At 39.6% G+C, this 21,065-nt stretch overlaps 1 protein-coding gene across 1 annotated transcript in view; it reads left to right on the forward strand.

Annotated features, from left to right (window-relative positions):
- Nucleotides 1-21,065, forward strand: part of SNX31 (sorting nexin 31) — a 74,828-nt gene that overhangs the window by 45,813 nt on the left and 7,950 nt on the right. The window contains exons 9-12 of the mRNA XM_007934826.1: nt 7,914-8,006; nt 12,157-12,360; nt 15,761-15,874; nt 20,260-20,337. Coding sequence (XP_007933017.1) covers nt 7,914-8,006; nt 12,157-12,360; nt 15,761-15,874; nt 20,260-20,337 — 489 coding nt within the window. The remainder of the gene's footprint in view (nt 1-7,913; nt 8,007-12,156; nt 12,361-15,760; nt 15,875-20,259; nt 20,338-21,065) is intronic.

Raw genomic sequence — 21,065 nt, forward strand, 5'->3', positions numbered from 1 at the left:
TAGCATAGTGCCTAAGGCACTTGACTGCTAACCAGAAGGCTAGCAGTTCAAACCCACCAGCCACTCCTCAGAAGGAAGGTTGGGCAATCTACTTCCATAATGATACCGCCTTGGAAACCCAAGGAGGGGTCGCTATGAGTCGGAGCCTACTCCACGTCAACTAACGACAACAACAACAGCAGCAGGTTTGTCCTGGAGCTTGTCTATGCACATCCACAGTGCTGGTTCAATGGTCAGAAAGAACCCAAATGGCATCTGAAACTCGTCAAGCTTTAAATAGGAGTTGGGGCTCCCACTGCAGACACAGCCATCCACAACCCCAAGTGCTTTAGAATTTAAGCTCTAATATGAAAGGATCAATAGAATAGATTGATAAAAGGAAAAAAATTCAGAAGAGGCAAATAGCCAAATTAAGAAATGAAATAGGTAATGTTACAACAGATCCAACAAAGATAAAGGAGATCATAGCTGAGAATTATGAAAAATAGTACTCTAACAAATTTGGAAACCTAGAATAGACACATTCCTCAAAACACACTAGCTATCCAAACAGAGGAAATTTAAACAGACTCATTACAAAAGAGGAGATTGACAATGTCATCAAAAAGCTGCCAACAGCAATAACAACAAAAAGTCCAAGACTAGATGGCTACAGTGCAAAGTTCTAGCAAACATTCAGAGAAGAATTGCCACCGATTATACTCAATCTCATCAAAAACACAGAAGAAGGAACACTATTGAACTCTTCCCATGAAGCCAGCATAACCCTGATACCTAAACCAGGAAAAGACATAACAAAAAAGAAAGAAAGAAAGAAAGAAAATTACAGACCAATAACCCTTATGAACATAGATACAAAATTTTTCAACAAAATTCTAGCCAACAGACTGCAGCAACCTATGAAAAAAATTATCCACATAGGATCAAGTGAGATTTCTACTAGGATTACAAGGGTGGTTCAACATTAGAAAATCAGTGTAATCTACCACATAAATAAAACAAAGGAAAACAACCATTTGATCATATCAATTGATGCCAAAAGGCATTTGATAAAATTCAACATCCCTTCCTTGTAAAAATTCTATGCTGTAGGAATAGAAAGGAATTTTCTCAATATATTTAAGGGCATGTATGCAAAACCAACAGCCAACATCATACTCAATAGAGAAAAGCTGAGAGCCTTCCCTCTGAGAAAAGGAAAAAGACTTCCTTCTGAGAAAAAAACAAGACAGTGATGCCCATCTCCATCTCTTCTATCCAACATTGTACTGGAAGTCGTAGCCAGTTATTGCTCTGAAATGGAAAAATAAAACGTATCCAAATTGGAAAGTAAGACGTAAAACTACCTTTATATGCAGATGACATGCTCCTATACACAGAAGACCCTAAAGATTCCACGAGAAGACTGCTAGAACTAAAAGAGGAATTTCACAACATTGCAAGGTACAAGACAACACAAAAAATCAGTTGGGTTCCAGGAAGCAATTAGTGCAAAGAACTAATGACCCACATGAACCATGGCCTCTTCTGACCTGAGACCAAAAGAACTAGATGGTACCTGGCTACCCAAACCGACTGCTCTGACCAGGAACACAAAGGAAGTTCCCAGTTAGAGTGGGTGAAAATGTAGAAGAAAATTCAAATTCTTGAAAAGAACTAGAGGAACCCCTGAGACTACACCTTTCAGACATCCTTCTAACTTGGAACTGAAGCCACTCTGGGAGGCCACTTTTCAGCCAAGTAATCGACTGACATATAAAATAAATGACCTGGGAAGAATGAGCTCCTTAGAACAATCAACTATAAGAGACCTAAAGAGCAACATCTCCCCAAAAGCAAAGATGAGAAGATAGTGAGGGCAGGGAAACTAGACGAATGGAAATGAGGAACCCAGGGTGGAAACGGGGAGAGTGCTGACACTTTGCAGGGATCACAACCAATGTCTCAGAGCAATTTGTATACGAACTATTATTGAATGAAAAACTAATTTGCTAATTAACTAAGTGTTCTGGAATTTCCATTTTCACAACGTTGTCCATTATTTGTTATGATCCACACAGTCGAATTCAATTGCACAGTTATTTAAACAAAGGTAAACATCTCTCTGGTATTCTCTGCTTTCATCCAAGACCATCTAACATCAATAGTGATATCCCTTGTTTCACATCCTCTTCTAAATCTGGCTTAAATTTCTGGCAGTTCCCTTTCGGTGTACTACTGCAACCATTTTTTAATTATCTTCAGCAAAGTTTTACTTGCATGTGACATTAATGATATTGTTTAATAATTTCTGCATTCCGTTGGACCCTCTTTCTTTGGAATGGGCACATATAGGGATCTCTTCCAGTCAGTTGGCCAGGTAGCTGTCTTCCAGATTTCTTGGCATAGATAAGTGAGTGCCTCCAGCATTGTGTGCATTTGTTCAAACATCTCAGTTGGTATTCCACCAATTCCTGGAGACTTATCTTCCACCAATGCCTTCAGGGCAGCTTGGAATTCTTCCTTCAATACCATCTGATCTTGATCATATGCTACCTCCTGAAATGGTTGAATGTCGACATATTCTTTTCAGTACGGTTACTCTGTGTATTCTTTCCATCTTCTTTTGATGCTTCTTGCATTGTTCAGTATTTTGCCTGTAAAATCCATTAGTATTGCAACTCGAGGCTTGAATTTTCTCTTCAGTTCTTTCAGCTTGAGAAAGGCTGAACATGTTCTCTTTTGGTTTTCTAACTTCAGGTCTTTGCACATTTCATTCTAATTACTTTGTGGAGCCACCATTTGAAATCAGCTCTTTTACTTCATCATTTCTTCTGTTTGCTTTGTCGTTGTTGTTGTTATGTGCCATCGAGTCGGCCCCGACTCATAACGACCCCTCCTTGGGTTTCCGAGGCAGTATCACTACGGAAGTAGGATTGCCCAACCTTCCTTCCGAGGAGTGGCTGGTGGGTTTGAACCGCCAGCCTTCTGGCTAGCAGTCAAGTGCTTTATCCACTATGCTACCAGAGCTCTGTTTGCTTTAGCTATTCTGTATTGAAAAGCAAATTTCAGAGTCTCTTCCAAAGTCCATATTGGTCTTTTCTTTCTTTACTATGTTTTTAATACCTTTTTCTTTCTTCATATATTATGTCTTTGATGCTATCCCACAACTCATCTGGTCTTCAGCCATTCGTGTTCAGTGTGTCAAATTTGTTCTTGAAATGGTCTCTAAATTCAGGTGGGGTATACTCAAGGTTGTACTTTGGCTCTCATGGACTTGTTTTGATTTTCTTCAGCTTCAATTTGAACTTGCATAAGAGTACTTGATGGTCTGTTCTGCAGTCAGCCCCTTGTTCTGACTTATAATATTGAACTTCTCCATTGTCTCTTTTCCACAGATGTAGTTGATTTTATTTCTGGGTATTCCATCTGGTCAGAAGGCTGGTGGTTCAAACCCACCAACCGCTCCTCTGAAGAAAGATTGGGCAATCTATTTCTGTAGTGATACTGCCTCAGAAACCCAAGGAGGGGTCACTATGAGTCAGATCCAATTAGACGGCAGTGAGTTTGTTTTTTATGTTTTCTCTTTATTCCATCTGGTCAGGTCCATGTGTATAGTTGTTGTTTACATTGTTGTAAAAAAGTATTTGCACTGAATAAGTCGTTGGTCTTGCAGAATTCTATCATGTGACCTCTGGTCTCAGTTTCTATTACGAAGGCCATGTTTTCCAGCTACTGACCCTTCTTTGTCTCCAACTTTTGCGTACAATCATTGCTATATATCAGGGAATGTTGATTGCATATTTGATTCATTTCAAACTGCAGAAGTTAGTACACAATTCAATTTTTTCATTTTTGGCATTAGTGGTTGGTGGGAAAATTTGAATAATAGTCATCTTAACTGATCTTCCTTATACCCACTGCTATCGAGTTGATTCCAACTCATAGCGACCCCCATTGGGTTTCCATGGTGATAAATCTTTATAGAAGTAGATTGCCTACTCTTCCTTCCATGGAGTGGCTGGTGGGTTTGAACTGCCATCCTTCTTGTTAGCAGTCAAATGCCTTAGGCACTGCACTACCTTATGAGTATGGATATTATCCTGTCACTGACAGCATTGTACTTCAAAATAGATCTTGAAATGTTCTTTTTGACAATGAATGTGATGCCATTCCTCTTCAATTTATCATTCCTGGCATAGTAGACTATATCATTGTCTGATTCAAAATGGCCAATACCAGAGCATTTTAGTTCACTAATACGTAAGATGTTGATCTTCAAGTGTTCCATTTCATTTCTGATGACTTCCAATTTTCCTAGATTCGTACTTGTTATATTCTAAGTTCCAAATTGATGGATGTTTGCAGTTGTTTAGTCATGCCACATCACCAAAGGAAGGTCCTGAATGCTTTACTCCATCCACATCATTAAGATCAACTCTACTTTGAGGAAGCGACTCTTCACTAGGTGTATTTTGCATGCCTTTCAACCTGAGGGGCTCATCTTCTGGTGATCTATCAGAAGATGTTGTGCTGCTGTCTGTAGGTTTTCCCTGGCCTGTTTTTTCAGAGCGAGATTGCCAGGTCTTTCCAGTCTGTCTTAGTCTGGAAGCTCCACTGAAACCTGTCCACCATGGGTGACCCTGCTGGTGTTTGAAACACCAGTGGCATAGCTTCCAGCATCAAAACAACATGGAAGTCACCACAGTACAACACACTGAGGGACAAGTGGTGGGACCCTCAGTCTACTGATCTATAAAATGGAGGTCACTGTTTCTACCCTACAGAATGGTTGGGGAAAAGTCAACAAGAAAATCCATCTGAAACAGGTCCTCTACAAATACTGTTTTTTTCCTCCTCTTTAATCCCGCTGCCCCTTTGACCCCAACCTAAACAGCAATGTCAAAAATTTATTCAGCTTTTTATTCCCCTCTTGGAAATAAGGCGTAGCCTGCCCACATTGTTGAGGGAAGTAACACATAGACTTACATTCAGATTAAGGCATAAGTAAATGACATAATTGGCAAAGATTTATTGTTTATGGTATGTAAGGCACTGGGCAAGATACACTGAGGTCTTCTTTTGAGGAGCCCTGAGCCTAAGGGAGGAACTATGGAAATTCCTTTAAAGCATAATAAATCACAGTAACACAGGCTAAGTATATAGCTAATGAGATGTACAGCTTATTAGCTATTCAGTTATTACTGATGCTTGCTTGGGGCCAAGCTGGATTAAGGGGAAAGGCAGAAAGTTCCGAGGCTGAGTACCAGGAGGGAAAGGAGGACAGAGAAAGGAACCTGGAGCGGGAAAGGCAGCCTGCTTTATTACTTACATTTTTCATTTTGCTTAAGACAATCCTGAAGAGCTTCCATAGGGAGCGGTTGTCTTCTAGGTGATTTCTACCATGGAATCCAGAATTGTTCTGCTTAAATTGTTTAGCAATGGAATAGGAAACAGGACTGAGAAAGCCACTAAAGAGTTGGAGCCTGGGGACACTTGCTGATGAACAGACAGCACCCATAATGTATTCATTTTTTTAATTGTAATATTTATTTTCATTTTTTATAAAAGATATGCAAATATGGAAGAGCTGGAAAAAGAAAGCAAATGTCACCCAAAATCTTAAACCAATTACCATTATAAGCTGTTCATTCTTTTGGTGTGTTTATTTCATATGAAAGCTCTAGTGGTATAGTGCCTAGGGCATTTGACTACTAACCAGAAGGCTGGTGGTTCAAACCCAGCAGTGCTCCTCAGAAGGAAGATCAGGCAATCTACTTCTGTGGGAAGACTGCCTTGGAAACCCAAGGAGGGGTCACTATGAGTCAAAGTGGACTCGATGGAAGTGAGTTTTCTTTTTCCCCATATATTTCCTTTGTATGTACTTCCTTGATATATAGATATGCATACAAAGCTCTTATCATTTATTTATTTTGTTTTATACGTGCTTATTTGTTTTCTAAAAATTGACATATACCATTATACCCTGATTTTGTAATATGAAACTTTTTTCTTTTATCAGTACATAACAGACTTATCCCATATTGCTAAATATTCTATATAATGTTTAATGGTATCGTAATCCACTATTTGATTGCTGTTGTTGTTAGATACCATCAAGATTCCAACTCATGGTGTCCACACATGTGCAGGGTACAGCTGCTCCATAGGGTTCTCAGGGCAGTGGACTTTTGGAAGCAGATTGCCAGGCCTTTCTTCCAAGGCACTTTTGGGTGGGGTGAACTGCCATCCTTTCAGTTAATTGTTAACTGCTTAACCACCTGTGTCACCCAGGGACTCCCTTATTTGGTTGTACCCTAACTTAAATAAATCCTGTTTAATTTATCCTGGACATTACATAATAATACCTACCACATAGAGTGGCTGTGAGGATTGATTTTTGTTTTACAGCAGTTAGAACATTGCCTCTCCTACAATAAGCACTATGCATGTGTTTGCTGCTATTAACAAGTGGTAACATTTTCAATATTATGGACAATTGTAGTAATACTTTTATCAACACATTTCCCCCCACATCTATGTTTATCATTCCTATAAGTGGCTTTTGATTTGCACTGCCGAATTACTTCAGAAACTTGTACCAGTTAAATCCCATCAGTCCTACATGGAACTTCCCATTTCCCCATACCCTTGCCAAGTCTGAATATTACAAAATATGTGATCTTTGCCAAGCTTAAAGGTAAAAAAAATTCTTTAGTTACAGTTGAGATTGATTATATCTTTACCACTTGGAATTCCTTTTCGTGAATTGCCTACACATATTCTTTGTCCATATTTCTATGTTGTTGTTCTTATGTGTGCTCAAGTCAGACCTGCTATTGCTTTATATAAATAGTATTAATTCTTTATATAAAGAATATATAAACACATGATATAATCATTTCCCTGGTTTACCATTTGCCTCCTAATTTTGTTCTTGATAGTTTTTGTGCACCAAAGGTTTATATTTTTATGTAATTATATTGGCTATTCCTTTTACCAAACCAAACTCACTGTGGTCGAGTTGGATCCGATTCATAGCAACCCTTCCTTGGGTTTTCGAGGTGGTTGGGCAATCTATTTCCGTAGTGATACTGCCTCGGAAACCCAAGGAGGGGTCGCTATGAGTTGGAGCCGACTCTATGGCAAATAACAACGACAACAACAACAATTCCTTTAAGGGAGCTCTGGTAGCGTAGTGCCTAAGGCACTTGACTGCTAACCAGAAGGCTGGCGGTTCAAACCCACCAGCCACTCCTCAGAAGGCAGGTTGGGCAATCAACTTCCATAGTGATACCGCCTTGGAAACCCAAGGAGGGGTCGCTATGAGTCCGATCTGACTCAATGGCACATAACAACACAACAACATCTTTGGTTCTTAAAGAGTCCCTGGGAGGTGGCACAAAGAGTTAAGCGCTGTACTATTAACCCAAAGGTTGTCAGTTGAAACCAACCCAGAGGCACCTCAGACGACAAGCCTGGGGACCTGTTTCCAACAGGTCACAGCTTTGAAAACTCTATGGAGTAGTTCTACTCTGCACATGTGGGGTTGTCGTGAGTCAGAATCAACAGCAATTTTAAAAAGACGCTTCCTACCTCAAGGTGGAGAGATTCACCTTTATTTTCTTCTAGTTTGTATTTAGTTATTTATTATGGATTTTACATTCAAATCTTTAATCTATCTGGAATTTATTTGGTTGAGTGGTGTGAGAAAAAAGGTTAGCTTTATTTTCCTTGCCAAATTTTGCCAGTTGTCCCCAAACCATTGAATAATCTCTTCCTACCCCCACTAATTGTAGCCTTTATAATCTGCTAAATCTTTATATATATCCACTTGGGCCAATTTGTATAGCCCTTCATACATGAGGATGTTCTTGTCAGGTTAATTCATTTCTGCTAAGATTCTTCTTTTTTTTTTTTTAACATGTTTTAAGGCAATACAGGACATTGAAAAAGAATGGGCCAAACCCACACAGGCGCAGAGGGAGAAATTAGCTACACTTCAGAAAGAAGACAGTCAGACAAAGGTGAATCAAATTTTGTACTAAGAGAAATCATTTGGAAGGGAGTTAAGGAAACATACTGGAATTGAGTTGTTTCTGTATTTTAATTTATAAACCCATCAAGCACTAACAGTGGGGCTCTTTTTAAAAATGAGAATATCTTTATTGATTTTTCTGATTATAAAATTAATGAAGGCTCATTGTTTAAAGAGTCTAACAATACAGACACTGTGAATCTTCTGCCAAGCTAATTAATATAGATCCTCAACATTATTTTTAATGACTACTGAATATTTCGTTTCACAGCTATGTTATCGTTTAGCTAACAAATTTTCTATTATTGGACGTCCAGAGTGTATCCATCTTTTTGCTGCTATAAATCACTTAGGCAGTGAGTGCCAGGAGGGCCAGGCCTATGTCTAATTTACACACACTCTGGGTATTCCCAACACCTGGTAGAGCTCCTGGCTGAACATTCGTGAAAACTGCAGCCAATATCTTCTGCCTTTGAGTTCATGTTCTATTATTCCTTAGGATACATTTCTAAATGTCCATTTTTAAAAGCTTCAATTAAGGTTGCAGCAACTCACACATCTCCTGCACCACTCCCCCCACCCCCATCATTGTGTATGAGTGCCTGACAAATAAGGACTATTTTAACAGAAGAAATGGTCTCTGCTTCATTGTATTGTCTCTTTTTATTCTTTAGACTTTGCAGTGTTCACACCAAAGCATTGATTTTGAATAAAATGCACTTAGGTGAATATACAATGTAATTCTTTTAAGGTTCAGACATTTTGAAAATCTGGTTGATGAGCTGCAAACAAATGAGTAAGTAAATATGAAAGAAAAGAATAAGCCCATATTGCTACATTAGAGAATTTTTTTTTTTTTTGGTGTTCCACCTTAGCTTTGACCCCAAAATATACACACTTAACCTGTGTATGTACAGGAAGTCCCTGGGTTATGAAATCTGACTCATGTACAACCCTCGTTACAAACCAACCCTGGTAAAACCTACTGTATTACAAATTTAAGGTGCATACAGTGGTTCGTAACAACAAACAGGCACTACTTTGTGAAGTGCATCAAAACAGCATTATTATTATTGTATGACAATGTTAAAGATGTTTTAGTGTATCTGGAAATGTTTCTTTGATGTTTTTCGTGTATAGAAAGGTACACCATATACTATATACTAAGGCAAACCTCTCACTGACATTAGATACCAACCACACTTTACTGTTCCAACTTATGTACAAAATTGCCTGGAAAAGACTTAGATACAAAACTCGTTTGTAATCCAGGGATTGCCTGGGTAAAAATAGTTTTAAATTTTGACAATGTCAGATTCTATTTTGATGGATAGAGTGTTGCCACTTCTTTGGAAATAATTATAAATTATATACCGCAACCAATTCTAAGTACATTTCTGCCCTATAAATTCTTGATTTATTAAGAATGTTGTTTTTGTCATGTGGCTTTACCTTGCCCAATTTATATTTGTATTATTGCCACAAAAACAAGTTTTATTTTTCTCTGATGAATTCTTTTGACCTGAATTTGCCATTCATAATAATAAATTCATAACATTGGTCTTTTAACAACCTTTACTTTAGGTCCATGAATTAGATGGAAAAAAAAATCATTATTGAAATTAACCTGACTCATTTTCTCTTTAAAATCTAATTATACTGCTATAAAACGAACATTATTTGTTTGTGAAATTCTTCTTCTGCTAATGGAGATAACACATTAACAACTCTTGCTTTACTTTTTCTACATGTATAAGAGAACTTGGAATTGAAAATGAGTGAAATTAATTTATAGAAACAGTCTTTTGACATAAAGCAGAGATCAGCTGTCTATGGCTTACAAGCCAAATCTAGCCTGCTGCCTATTTTCGTAAATAAAGTTTTATTGGCACACTTCCACACTCATATGTTTATGTATTGTCTAAAGTGGCTTTTGTGGTGTAGTGGCAAAGTTGAGCTGTTGGAATAGAGACCTTATGGCCTGCAAAGCCAAAGATATTTATTATATGACTCTTAACAAAGACATTTACCAACCCCTGATCTAAATGCAAATATATAAACATACCTTCAGCAGCTATCCCTGTTAAATTGTCTTTATTAGATACAGTCTTCTTAAGAGATTTTTTTTCCAGATTTGTGTCTTCTTGCGTTCATATAGTCAATAATATCATGACACCCCCTTTATTGAATGGCAAATGCCAATAAGCATTGTGAGCAAGTTCATCACTAATTTTCCAGAGAAATGGAATTTAATTTTTAATTAAACAAAAACGCTTCATTTCTTTTAGCTTATAGCAGTCAAAATATTGTATCGCAAATTCTTTTTTAAATGTTGCAAAGCAATAAAATAAACTATTGGAGATATATGTAGTGATACTGCCTTGGAAACCCAAGGAGGGATCGCTAGGAGTTGAGTCCGACTAGATAGCACATAACAACAACAAATAAACAAGAAACTATTGTAGCAAGTGCATGTGTCTACTCTCTATATGCTCTGTTGCAAGATTACTCAGCCCCCTGCCACCACCACCCCATATCAGGTTGTTGGTGTTGTTGGGTGCCATCAAGTCAAATCAATATCTACTCACAAGTGAGCCCAAGTGTCAGAGTAGGGTTTTTGAGCCTGTAATCTTTAGGGAAGCAGATCATCAGTTCTTTCTCCCACAAAACCATGGGGTGGGTTTGAACCCTCAACCTTTCAGTTAGCAGCCAAGTGTCTAACTGTTACACCACACAGGCCTCCTTTTATCAGATACTCGTGACCTATAATTTCTGATGTTTCCCACTGATCCAAATGGAGGTGGGGCAGCTTAATGCATCTCCCAAGCTGAAGCATGGGCCTCAGCATAAGGAGCTAGTACAACACATGCCTGGGAGGAATGACAGCCTCATATACTTGTCCCATATGCGACTAAAGGAGGCAGCTGTCCTTTGCTGCTTATTCTCAATGCATTTTGTTTTATCAAAGAGCACTTCACGTAGTCCTTGAAAGGGAGGTATAAGGACTGGAGAGGTTGTCACGCAGTGACCTTCTTTCAGATTTAACCATCACTGACATTATTGTTTTTGTTGTTATGTGACGTCAAGTTGGACCCAACTCATAGCAACCCCTCCATGGGTTTCCGAGGCAGTATCACTACTGAAGTAGGTTGCCCAACCTTCCTTCTGAGGAGTGGCTGGTGGGTTTGAACCTCCAGCCTTCTGGTTAGCAGTCAAGTGCCTTAGGCACTACACTACCAGAGTTTCCATCACTGACGTTAGTCACGATCAATTCTGTAACACCCAGCAACAATAACAAAGTGAGAACTCTGGGGGAAAAAAAAAGTAAGCACTGTTCTCTCTGTACGTTGTATCTACACTCACAAGGCAGGATCATCATGGAAACTGGAGGTCCAAACTGGTCACCAAACCGATGTCAGCTCCTTTAAATGCCATCATTCACAATAATACTTTGTTAAAACACAAAATGTACCAGATAGGAAGCTAGGACACCAGCAAACTGCAACTGCCACTGTTCTTAGATCACTTCAAAAGCAATGGGAAGAAACTAACCTTTAGCAATGACACAGAAAGTATACCCTTGACACTCTTGGACTGTCTGGAACTCTCCCTAAAAACCAGACCTGCTCTTACTCTCATTTCACTGCTATTTCCAAAGTCTCTTTCTCTGACAATCATCATCTAAAATAGCCTGTAAAAATCGACAGCTTTCCTCAGCTTAGTTTTATTGAAAGGCAGCATTTTAAATGTGCACTTCTCGTTAATTTTGCTATGTTCTAATCTTCTGAGATGGAGCCATGCCTACCCATTGACTGTTCACTCCCCTGTTTTCTTCATTCTTCATTCACGCACTAAATATTTTCCTTCCTAATCTGTACCAAAGCTGTGTCACACCTGCAGAGACACAATGGTGCATAAGGCAGAAATGTCCCTGCCGTGGCCACATACACCATGGATTTCTGCAGAGCTTATTATCAGATAGCACAGGGGCATGGTCTTCATGCAAATGGTCAACAAGAAAAAGATGCTTCCAGTGACCCTGAATTCCATGTGTTCTTGTAGATTGGTGATAGTTTCTGACATGAGGTTTTCATCTGCTTCAAGTGACCTATTGCTCCCTTCCCTGTTTTTGGGTGCAGTTTTTGGAGCTGTCTCGAGAGGTATGGCACTATGGATGCTTGCAGCTGGACCCCTGTACCTGTGACTACCCAGAACCAGGCTGTCTAGCTGTTGTTTCTGTTGGCAACAATGAAATCAGCTGCCACATAACCCTGCCTGATGACCAAACTGAGGACATTATTTTCCTGATGAACAGGGTCAAGTGCTGGCAGGTCACTTTCCTTGTGAGTATCTTGGCATCTTACCTTACCAAGGAAGCCTCCTCCGATGATTTTAAAATTCCCCACTTAGATGAGGTACCTGTTGTTGTTACGTGCCATTGAGTTGGCCCCCGACTCATAGCAACCCCTCCTTGGGTTTCCGAGGCAGTATCACTACAGAAGTAGATTGCCCAACCTTCCTTCCGGGGAGTGGCTGGTGGGTTTGAACCACCAGCCTTCTGGTTAGCAGTCAAGTGCTTTAGGCACTGTGCTACCAGAGTGATAGACAAATGTATAGGGATGAAAGTTTATTAATAGTTACAAAGGGCTGGGTATGGAGAGGGAATGAGAGTTATTGCTTAATGGGTATTGAGTATCAGTTTGGGGTGATAAAAAAAAACTTTTGGAAATGGATAGTAGTGATGGTAGCACAACATGGGAATTAATATTACTGAATTAGACATTTAAGGGTTTAAATGACAAAAAAAAAAAAAAAAACCCACGGTATATACCTTCTGATCTAACAAATCTACCTCTACAGATGTAGGCTAATTTATGGATATATGTAAAGATTTATGAACATGATTGTTTATCTTAGCATGGTCTCTAATGTTAAAAAATTAGAAATCTCCCAAATATCCATAAAATCATTTCTTCCTCCTCAAAACTCCCTCTCCTTCCTCCCCCAGTTCTGTGGGCTGCTTCTCTTCCTGACCCTTTCTGAAATGTTGGTCTTTCCTGGGCTTCCATATCTACCATCTTGCCTCTGTCTTCTCTGAAATCTGCCCTTCAGATCTCTCTCAGAGGGTCCAGTGTTTCCTTGTGGACATCTTCACTCGTGTCTCGCAGGTAATCTCATATTCATCCTTTCCCCAAACCTGACTCAGCTTTATCCTCTCATCTCCACACTGGAGTCCTTCCTCCTGTATTCCTCATCTTGGTCAATGATAATTTCCACCATCACCACCACTTGCCTGAACCAGAAACCTTGGAATTATCTCTAACTTTTCTCTCTCTTTTATTCTATACTTTTAGTTGGTAATGGAGAGCTATCCATTCTAAATCCATTGCCATCAAGTCAAATAGCAACCCTATAGAACAGAGTAGAGCTGACCCATAGGGTTTCCAAGGCTGTAAATCTTTACAGAATCAGACTGCCACATCTTTCTCCCACAGAGTAGCTGGTGGGTTTGAACTGCTGACCTTTCAGTTAGCAGCTTAACCACGGCACCACCAAGGCTTTATTCCATTAATTCTACCACCTTTCTATTTCTTACGGATGTCCCTTTTTGTCCATCATCACAAGTTTGCTGGTATCAACATTCCCTGCCTGGATGAACCTAACAGTTTTCTCCCTACCTCTTTCTCCTTTGGGTCAGAGAACATACTTTATGTGATTTTAGTCCCTTTGAACTTCTGGCCTATGGCCAAGAATATGGTCGACCTTGATCAATGTTCCATGTGCACTTGAATGTGTGTTATTCTGCTTTTGAATGGAATATTCCGTAAATGTTGATTAGGTCAAGTGGCTTATAGTGTTGTTCAAGTCTTATGTATCTTCATGCATTTTATCTCTACTTTGTTTTATCAGTTACTGAGAGAAGTATGAAAATCTCTTGATATCACTGTGGATTTGTCTATGAATTCTTTTAGTTTTTGCTTCATATATTTCTAAATGCTGTTTTAAGGTGCACACACACAAGATTCTTTTACCTTCTTGGTGAATTGACTCCATCACTACATTCTGTCTCTCTTTATTCCTGGCAATAGCTCTTGCCCTGAAATTGACATTGCCTAAATTAATACAACCACACTAGCTTTCTTCTGATTAGCATTTGCAGAGTGTATCTTTTTCTTTCATTTCAATTTTAACGTCTCTGTGTTTTTATATTTTTTAATGAAGCTCTCGAGAACAACATTTTGTTGGGTCTTGATTTTTTTTAATTGAATCTGATGTTTTTACTTTTTATTGGAGCCTTTAATATTTATATTTAATTAAATATACATATGTTGGGTTTCAATCTACCATCTTGCTATTTGTTTTCAATTTGTCCCATCTGTTCTTTTCTTTCCTCTTTTCCTGCCTTCTTTTGATTAACTGGATGTATTTTATGGTTCCATTCATTTGCATCATTTGTTTATTAGCCACACTTCTTTTATTATTTTTTTAATGGTTACTTTGTTGTTGTTGTTATGTGCCCTCGAGTCAGACCCAACTCATAGCGACCCCTCCTTGGGTTTCTGAGGCAGTATCACTATGGAAGTAGATTGCCCCATCTTCCTTCCGAGGATTGGTGGGTGGGTTTGAACCACCAGCCTTCTGGTTAGCAGTCAAGTGCCTTAGTCACTATGCTACCAGAGCTCCCATGGTTACTTTAAAGTTTTCAATATATTTTGGAGTTTTCAATATACATCTTTAACTTAGTACAGTCTCCTTTCAAATATTAGACCATTTCACAAATAGTGTAAAAACTTTACAACATATACTTCTTCCTCCTTCTGTCATTTTGATATTTTGCCATATTGTAACTCTACACATATTATAAATTTCATAACTATTATTAAAAATATTATTTTTTATTTAAGCAGTTCATTATTTTCAAGTAAGTGTTTTATTTTGAGATAATTATAGATTCAGAGTCCTATGTATGTTTTATATATAATGTCTAGTGTTTTCAGTTGTACTTAGTGGGAGGAATAAGGAAACAAACAGGTGCTCCATCTTCTTGGACACAGGACTGTGTTTTGATACCCAAACTCTCTAAGCATCTTCTCTCACCACATCGCGTGCCTTGGAGCCTGTGCTGTCACCAGATTAGATCCCTTGCTGTGTCTCTCTAGGGCAGGCTGCCTCACCCCTCTGTGCAGTTGCTCTTGCTTTTTCTTGTACCAGGAATCATCTGTCACTCTCCCCCCTACACCAAAACAAAATTAAAAAAAAAAAATTGCAACAAACTTAGCTTCTACTTCTGCTCAGACACTCCTCCCTCCAGGAAGCCACCCTTTACCATCCTAGTCTGGGTTAGGTGACCATTCTATTTGCTTCCCTTATAAGATTTATTATACCAAATTGTGGTAATTTACTTTCATGGCTCCTCAATAGTAGCTCCTTGGGAACAGGGACAGTGCCATTTGTTATGGTATTTTGCCTAGGACATAATGTTGTTGTGTGTCATTGAATCAATTGCGATTCATAGTGACCCCATGTGACAGAGTAGAACTGCTCCACAGGGTTTCCTAAGCTATAATCTTTGTGGGAGCAGGTTGCCGGCTCTTGTTTCCCATGTTGTGGTTGGTGGGTTCAAACCACTGACCCTTGCATTAGCAGCTGGGTAGTTAACCACTGCTTCACCAGGGCTGCTCTCAGGACATAATAGGCACTTAAATTTCTGCTGAATGTTTAACAGGATCTTTTCCTCTGCAGGGGACACGGCTGGATAGGGATGGGCCTCCGCGAACTCTCAACCAGAACTTAGAGCTCAGATTTCAGTACTGCAAGGACAGCCGCTGGCAGTGGTTTGTCATCTACACCAAACAGGTGAGTTCTTAGGGCAGAGCCTGGCCAACTTCTGTGCTAGAATGCTCTCTTGCTTACTAGGGTGGACAAAGCACGTTATCTCAACCCACCCAGAGTGCAGAGTGCTAGACTGTGCTCTGCACATTGTTTTCGGTCTATAGTACTTTTTATTTTGTTTGTTTTTTATTAGTTGTCATGACCTTCCTATCGATTAGAAATGAATTTAGTTAACCAAGAACGAACAGATGACCCAACTATGATTTAGCCCAGGGGCTGGCAAACTTTTTCTTAAAAGAGCTAAATGGTAAATATGTGCCAAATGGTCCCTGTTGCAACTATTCAACTCTGATTGTAGCTCAAAAGCAGACGTGGATAATACATAAACAAATGGATATGGCTGTGTGCCATAAAAACCTTAGTTACAAAAATAGGTCCCCCAAAAATTCACTGCTATTGAGTCAGATCTGACTCATAGCGACCCCTCCTTGGGTTTCCGAGGCGTTATCACATGGAAGTAGATTGCCCCATCTTCCTTCCGAGAAGTGGCTGCTGGGTTTGAACCACCAGCCTTCTGGTTAGTAGTCAAATGCCTCAGGCACTACAGTACCAGAGCTCCTACAAAAATAGGTAGTGAGCTGGATTTGGCCCATGGGCTGGATTTTGCTGACCCTTGGTTTAGACGTGCAGATTTCTATTATCTCAATAGGAACCCTCGAGGTAGATGACTGGCATCTCTGTCATTCTCTTTCTAAGCAGATGAAAGCTATCCTTTTTATCTGGAAAATAAAAACTTTCTCCCAGAAGCCTTCTAGGAGACTTTCCATCATATCTCATTAGCCAGAATTAAGTCACATGACTACTCCTAGTTGTAAAATCGAAAAAAAAAAAATACTAAACTCCCTACCATCATGTTGCATCTGACTCATAGTGACCCCTCCTTGGGTTTTCAAGGTGGTATCACTATGGAAGGAGCTCTGGTAGCATAGGGGCTAAGGCACTTGACTGCTAACCAGAAGGCTGGCAGTTCAAACCCACCAGCCACTCCTCGGAAGGAAGGTTGGGCAATCCTACTTCCGTAGAGATACTGCCTCAGAAACCCAAGGAGGGGTCGCTATGAGTCGGGCCGACTCGATGGCAAATAACAACAACAACATCACTGTGGAAGTAGATTGTCTGATCTTCCTTCTGAGCAGTGGCTGGTTAGCAGTCAAATGCCTTAGGCACTATGCCACCAGAACTCCCCCTAGCTGTAAGGGAGTCTAGAAATCAAGGATCTAACAAAAAGGAACAGGACTCCTGATCAGCTTAGAATAAGCATGATTCATTGCCTTGGGCTTGGTACTTTGTCATCTCAAATAAAGTCAAGGCTCTGTTAACAAGGAGGAAGAGGGTCAGGCTCTTGGGTGTAATTATCAGTGTCTGCCACAGACTTGTAATTGAAGTCGGAATAAGAATCCTTAAAAAAAAAAATCTAATTTGCTAAATACCAAATTAAATTGTAAAAATATTTTTATTGAACTAACTTAAAGTGTTTCAAATTGGAATCAACTCTACAAATGTTCTAAAGCAGAATCAAAATTTCACAGTAATCTTTTCATCGACATTATACTCAAGTCCTCACACTAAATTCCAAGGAGTATTCTGGTTTAGGCACCCAAACCCCTTCCAGTTCTCCACTCCCAGCACATCTGTGGTCATGGAATAATAGACATCAAGGTTCTCTGAAAAACACGAAGCACTAAACCAAGATCTTAAGTTGAAGAAATAGGCCCCTTAGGTTTACCTTAAATATGAAACATCCTGAGGGAAGTGGTAGGATGGTTTGCTGAAGCAAGATTTGTGGTTACTTGGAGAGATGCAGGGATTCAATGAAACCACTTGCCTGGAATGTTAAGTGCAGTAGTTAAGTTTTATTGTGTTCTTTTAATCTCTTCAGTAGCAAATGAGTTTAAACCACTGTGGAGAGGTGCAATAAACATTCTTTTGAAGGATTCCTAGAAAAGCCTTATTTTCTCTGGAGTGTGAGTTTACTGATATGCACCCAGTGGCTACTTCTGCACAAGGCAGAAATGTACCTTGCGTGCCCTGCAAATATAAATGAGGGCTTGGGCCCAAATCCTTTTTAGACTGTCTAAACAAAAGCTCGATCCCTTTATTTTTCATAATCTTTACCTGGTTAATAGTCGAGTTCTAGCATACATGTTTGTGTACCTGGTATAGGACTGTAGAATCACTTCACTTCTTGTGGACACCCTTCCTACCTATGTCAGCTTCGCATCCCCTCCCCCCAAGGGGGAGGAAGATATTGAAAGTTTTTTCCTTTTTTGTCAAAATACACAAAAACAACATACATCCATTCAGTAATTTTCACATGGACAGTTCATTACCAACAGTTACATGCTTCATACTGTTCACCTTTCTCCCTATTTCTGCCCATAGTGTTTTACCACTCTTAAGACTCTCTCTCTGTCCCTTAAAGTTCTTGTTCTGTGTTGTAGAGTTAGTTGTCTATTTCATCCAGAATAGTTAATTCTTTAAAATATGCAATGCTCAAGGCGAGCATTCTTTATGAAATAAGCTAAATTGTTGTTTACTTTAAAGATGACTTCATGGGATAGTTTTGGTTCAAGGCTTAAAAGTTGTTTCCAGGCAATAGATTCAGGAGCTCCAGCAGTCTCTCAGCTTAGGATTTGATGTTTAACTATTTCATACACTGGTTTTGTAGACCTTACATGTAAACCAAAAAACCAAACCAAACCCACTGCCATGGAGTCGGATCCTACTCATAGCGATCCCTCTTTGGGTTTCAGAGGCAGTATCACTACTGAAGTAGATTGCCCAACCTTCCTTCCCAGGAGTGGCTGGTGCGTTTAAATCACCAGCCTTCTGGTTAGCAGTCAAGTCCTTAGGCACTACGCTACCAGAGCTCCTACCTTACATATGTTGTTGTTGTTGTTGTTGTGTGCCATGGAGTCGGACCCCGACATCGAAATTCATTTTATTTGTGGGAAAGGAACGGAAGGAAGAGAGAAGAAAGGGGCTGCCACCAATACGGAAAAAAAAGAGTAACAGATGGAGGGTTTATATGTAGTAACAAAATTTGATATCCTCCTAGATTTGTTAACAACTAGTCCTGTTTATCTGTGCGAATATGTAAGGTGGGAGCTCTGGTAGCATAGTGGCTAAGGCACTTGAATGCTAACCAGAAGGCTGGCGGTGCAAATCCACCAGCCACTCCTTGGAAGGAAGAGGGGGCAATCTACTTCCGTAGTGATACTGTCTCAGAAACCCAAGGAGGGGTCGCTAAAACTCTACATCTGTTCCTTTTTTTCTTATTGGTGGCAGCCCCTTTCTTCTCTCTTCCTTCCGTTCCTTTTCCACAAATAAAATGAATTCCAATGGTTCTCTACAGCCCCGTGTGACTGAGATATTGCTTCTAAGCTTCCTACTTTCCGTGTAGTTTTGCTTTCTATGCCCACCCCTTTGGCCACCACCCAGCCTGGGTTTTCTCTCTCTCTCTTCTCCTTTCCTTGCTCTCCGTCTCCCCCAGCACAGAGACTGTCCCTGAACACACAGCGTTCAGGCCTGTCGTCTCAAAGCTTTGAGCTTCAGTTTTCTCAAACCCCAAAGGGCAAGAAGAGAGTTTTTCACCCCAGAACTGAAAGCAAGAGCAAGACAAGGGAGGAAGTGGATGAATGGGAAAGGAGCAAATGGGAAATCATAGGGAACCTTACCTTTGGTATATATGGGTGCAGATCCTGGAACAAGGAAGGCCCGGCTTTTGTTCTGTGAGTCTGTGTGTGTTGTAAAAATAACAATGAGCATTAAACCACAGGTGATATCAGGGACAGCTATCAGTCTTGCAAGTGAGTGACTGAAAGTCCTGGAAAAATAAGAAAGTAAAGAAAAAACTGTTTTTGTTTTTTTAGTTCAATAAAAGCAACAAAGTACTAATATATTTTCCCAAATAGACAGGCTACTATTTATCCCTAATAATAGGTCCTCAATAATTAGGTATATAATTAAATGCAAGGTTGACTGTCATCAGTTTAGTTGATTACAATGATAAGTGGTTTTTATTATTTGGTGCTTATAAAACATGATCTTCTGCTTATAAAATAATACAGCAAATGGATGAGGAGGATGTCTTAAGAGGGAAGAAGATTAGTACTGAGATCCTGGCCATTTTTCATCTGTCTTTTAAAACTTTTCTGTAAATCTATCCCTATAACTGAAAGCATGTATGGTTATGTGCTAATTACATCTTGTGTAAATTTCTGGAAACTTAAGAAGAAATCTAAATTCTTGAACACATAGTGTTGGAGGGCGGAGCTCGACCCTGCTTTGTGGTGGGAGGAGGAGGAAAGGAAGAGGGTGAAGAGCTTGTCTGTTTCTGGATTTATTAGGCTTTTTTGCTGAGTAGCTGCCTGAAGAAGATGATCTCAGAAAAGCTGGTGAAGCAGGCTGCAGAGAACCCGGAAATGGTAAGTGCTCCTATCTGTGTATCTTTTCCAATTGGAAGTTCCCACCATCAGCTGACATTTGGGACCAAATCACACTGCTGGATTCCCTGGGCCAGCAAATCTGATTCTCAAGGGAGGAATACAAAGGATGCCCAAGTGAGCCCCTCTTCCCTCTGGGATTGGTCGGAGCTCCATGTGTCAGAAGGGCACAGCGGAAGGAAGCCTATCTTTAGAATTCAAGCCATTTTTTCAACAGAAGTCAACTCTGGAATGCTGAGAGCCTTGTAACCCTCTACTCTGTATCCTTTCCTTTCTGCCTCCCTCCAAATACAGAATTTCTGATTTACCACAAAAGCTACACCATAAAGTCAGTAGCAAGGGGGTCTTTAATGCTGCAGCAATCTAGAAAGAACCCATAGCCTCTGGATGTTTCTCTTGTGCCAAATTAAATGCCGTTAGCAGCTGGGGAAAGCCAAAAAATAAAAGAAACTTCAAGATTCTAATTTTTCCTCAATGTAAAATTGAACTTTTCTATTCTACATCTCTTCTGCATGTTCTAGTAACTCATTGAAATGAGTGATAGTAATCTATAAAACAATTACTGAGATTTCCTCTCCTATTTGCCTTGTCATCATGATATAACCATGTTCAAAATTAGATAATGTCTTTTGATTTAATAAAAATGATTCCAAGTGCTAATGACTGCTACACATTTGTTGACATATATATATGTTGTTGTTGTTGTTGTT

The sequence above is a fragment of the Orycteropus afer genome, unplaced genomic scaffold (genome assembly GCF_000298275.1).
Source record: "Orycteropus afer afer isolate SDZICR_OR568_19922 unplaced genomic scaffold, OryAfe1.0 scaffold00021, whole genome shotgun sequence".
NCBI lineage: Eukaryota > Metazoa > Chordata > Mammalia > Tubulidentata > Orycteropodidae > Orycteropus > Orycteropus afer.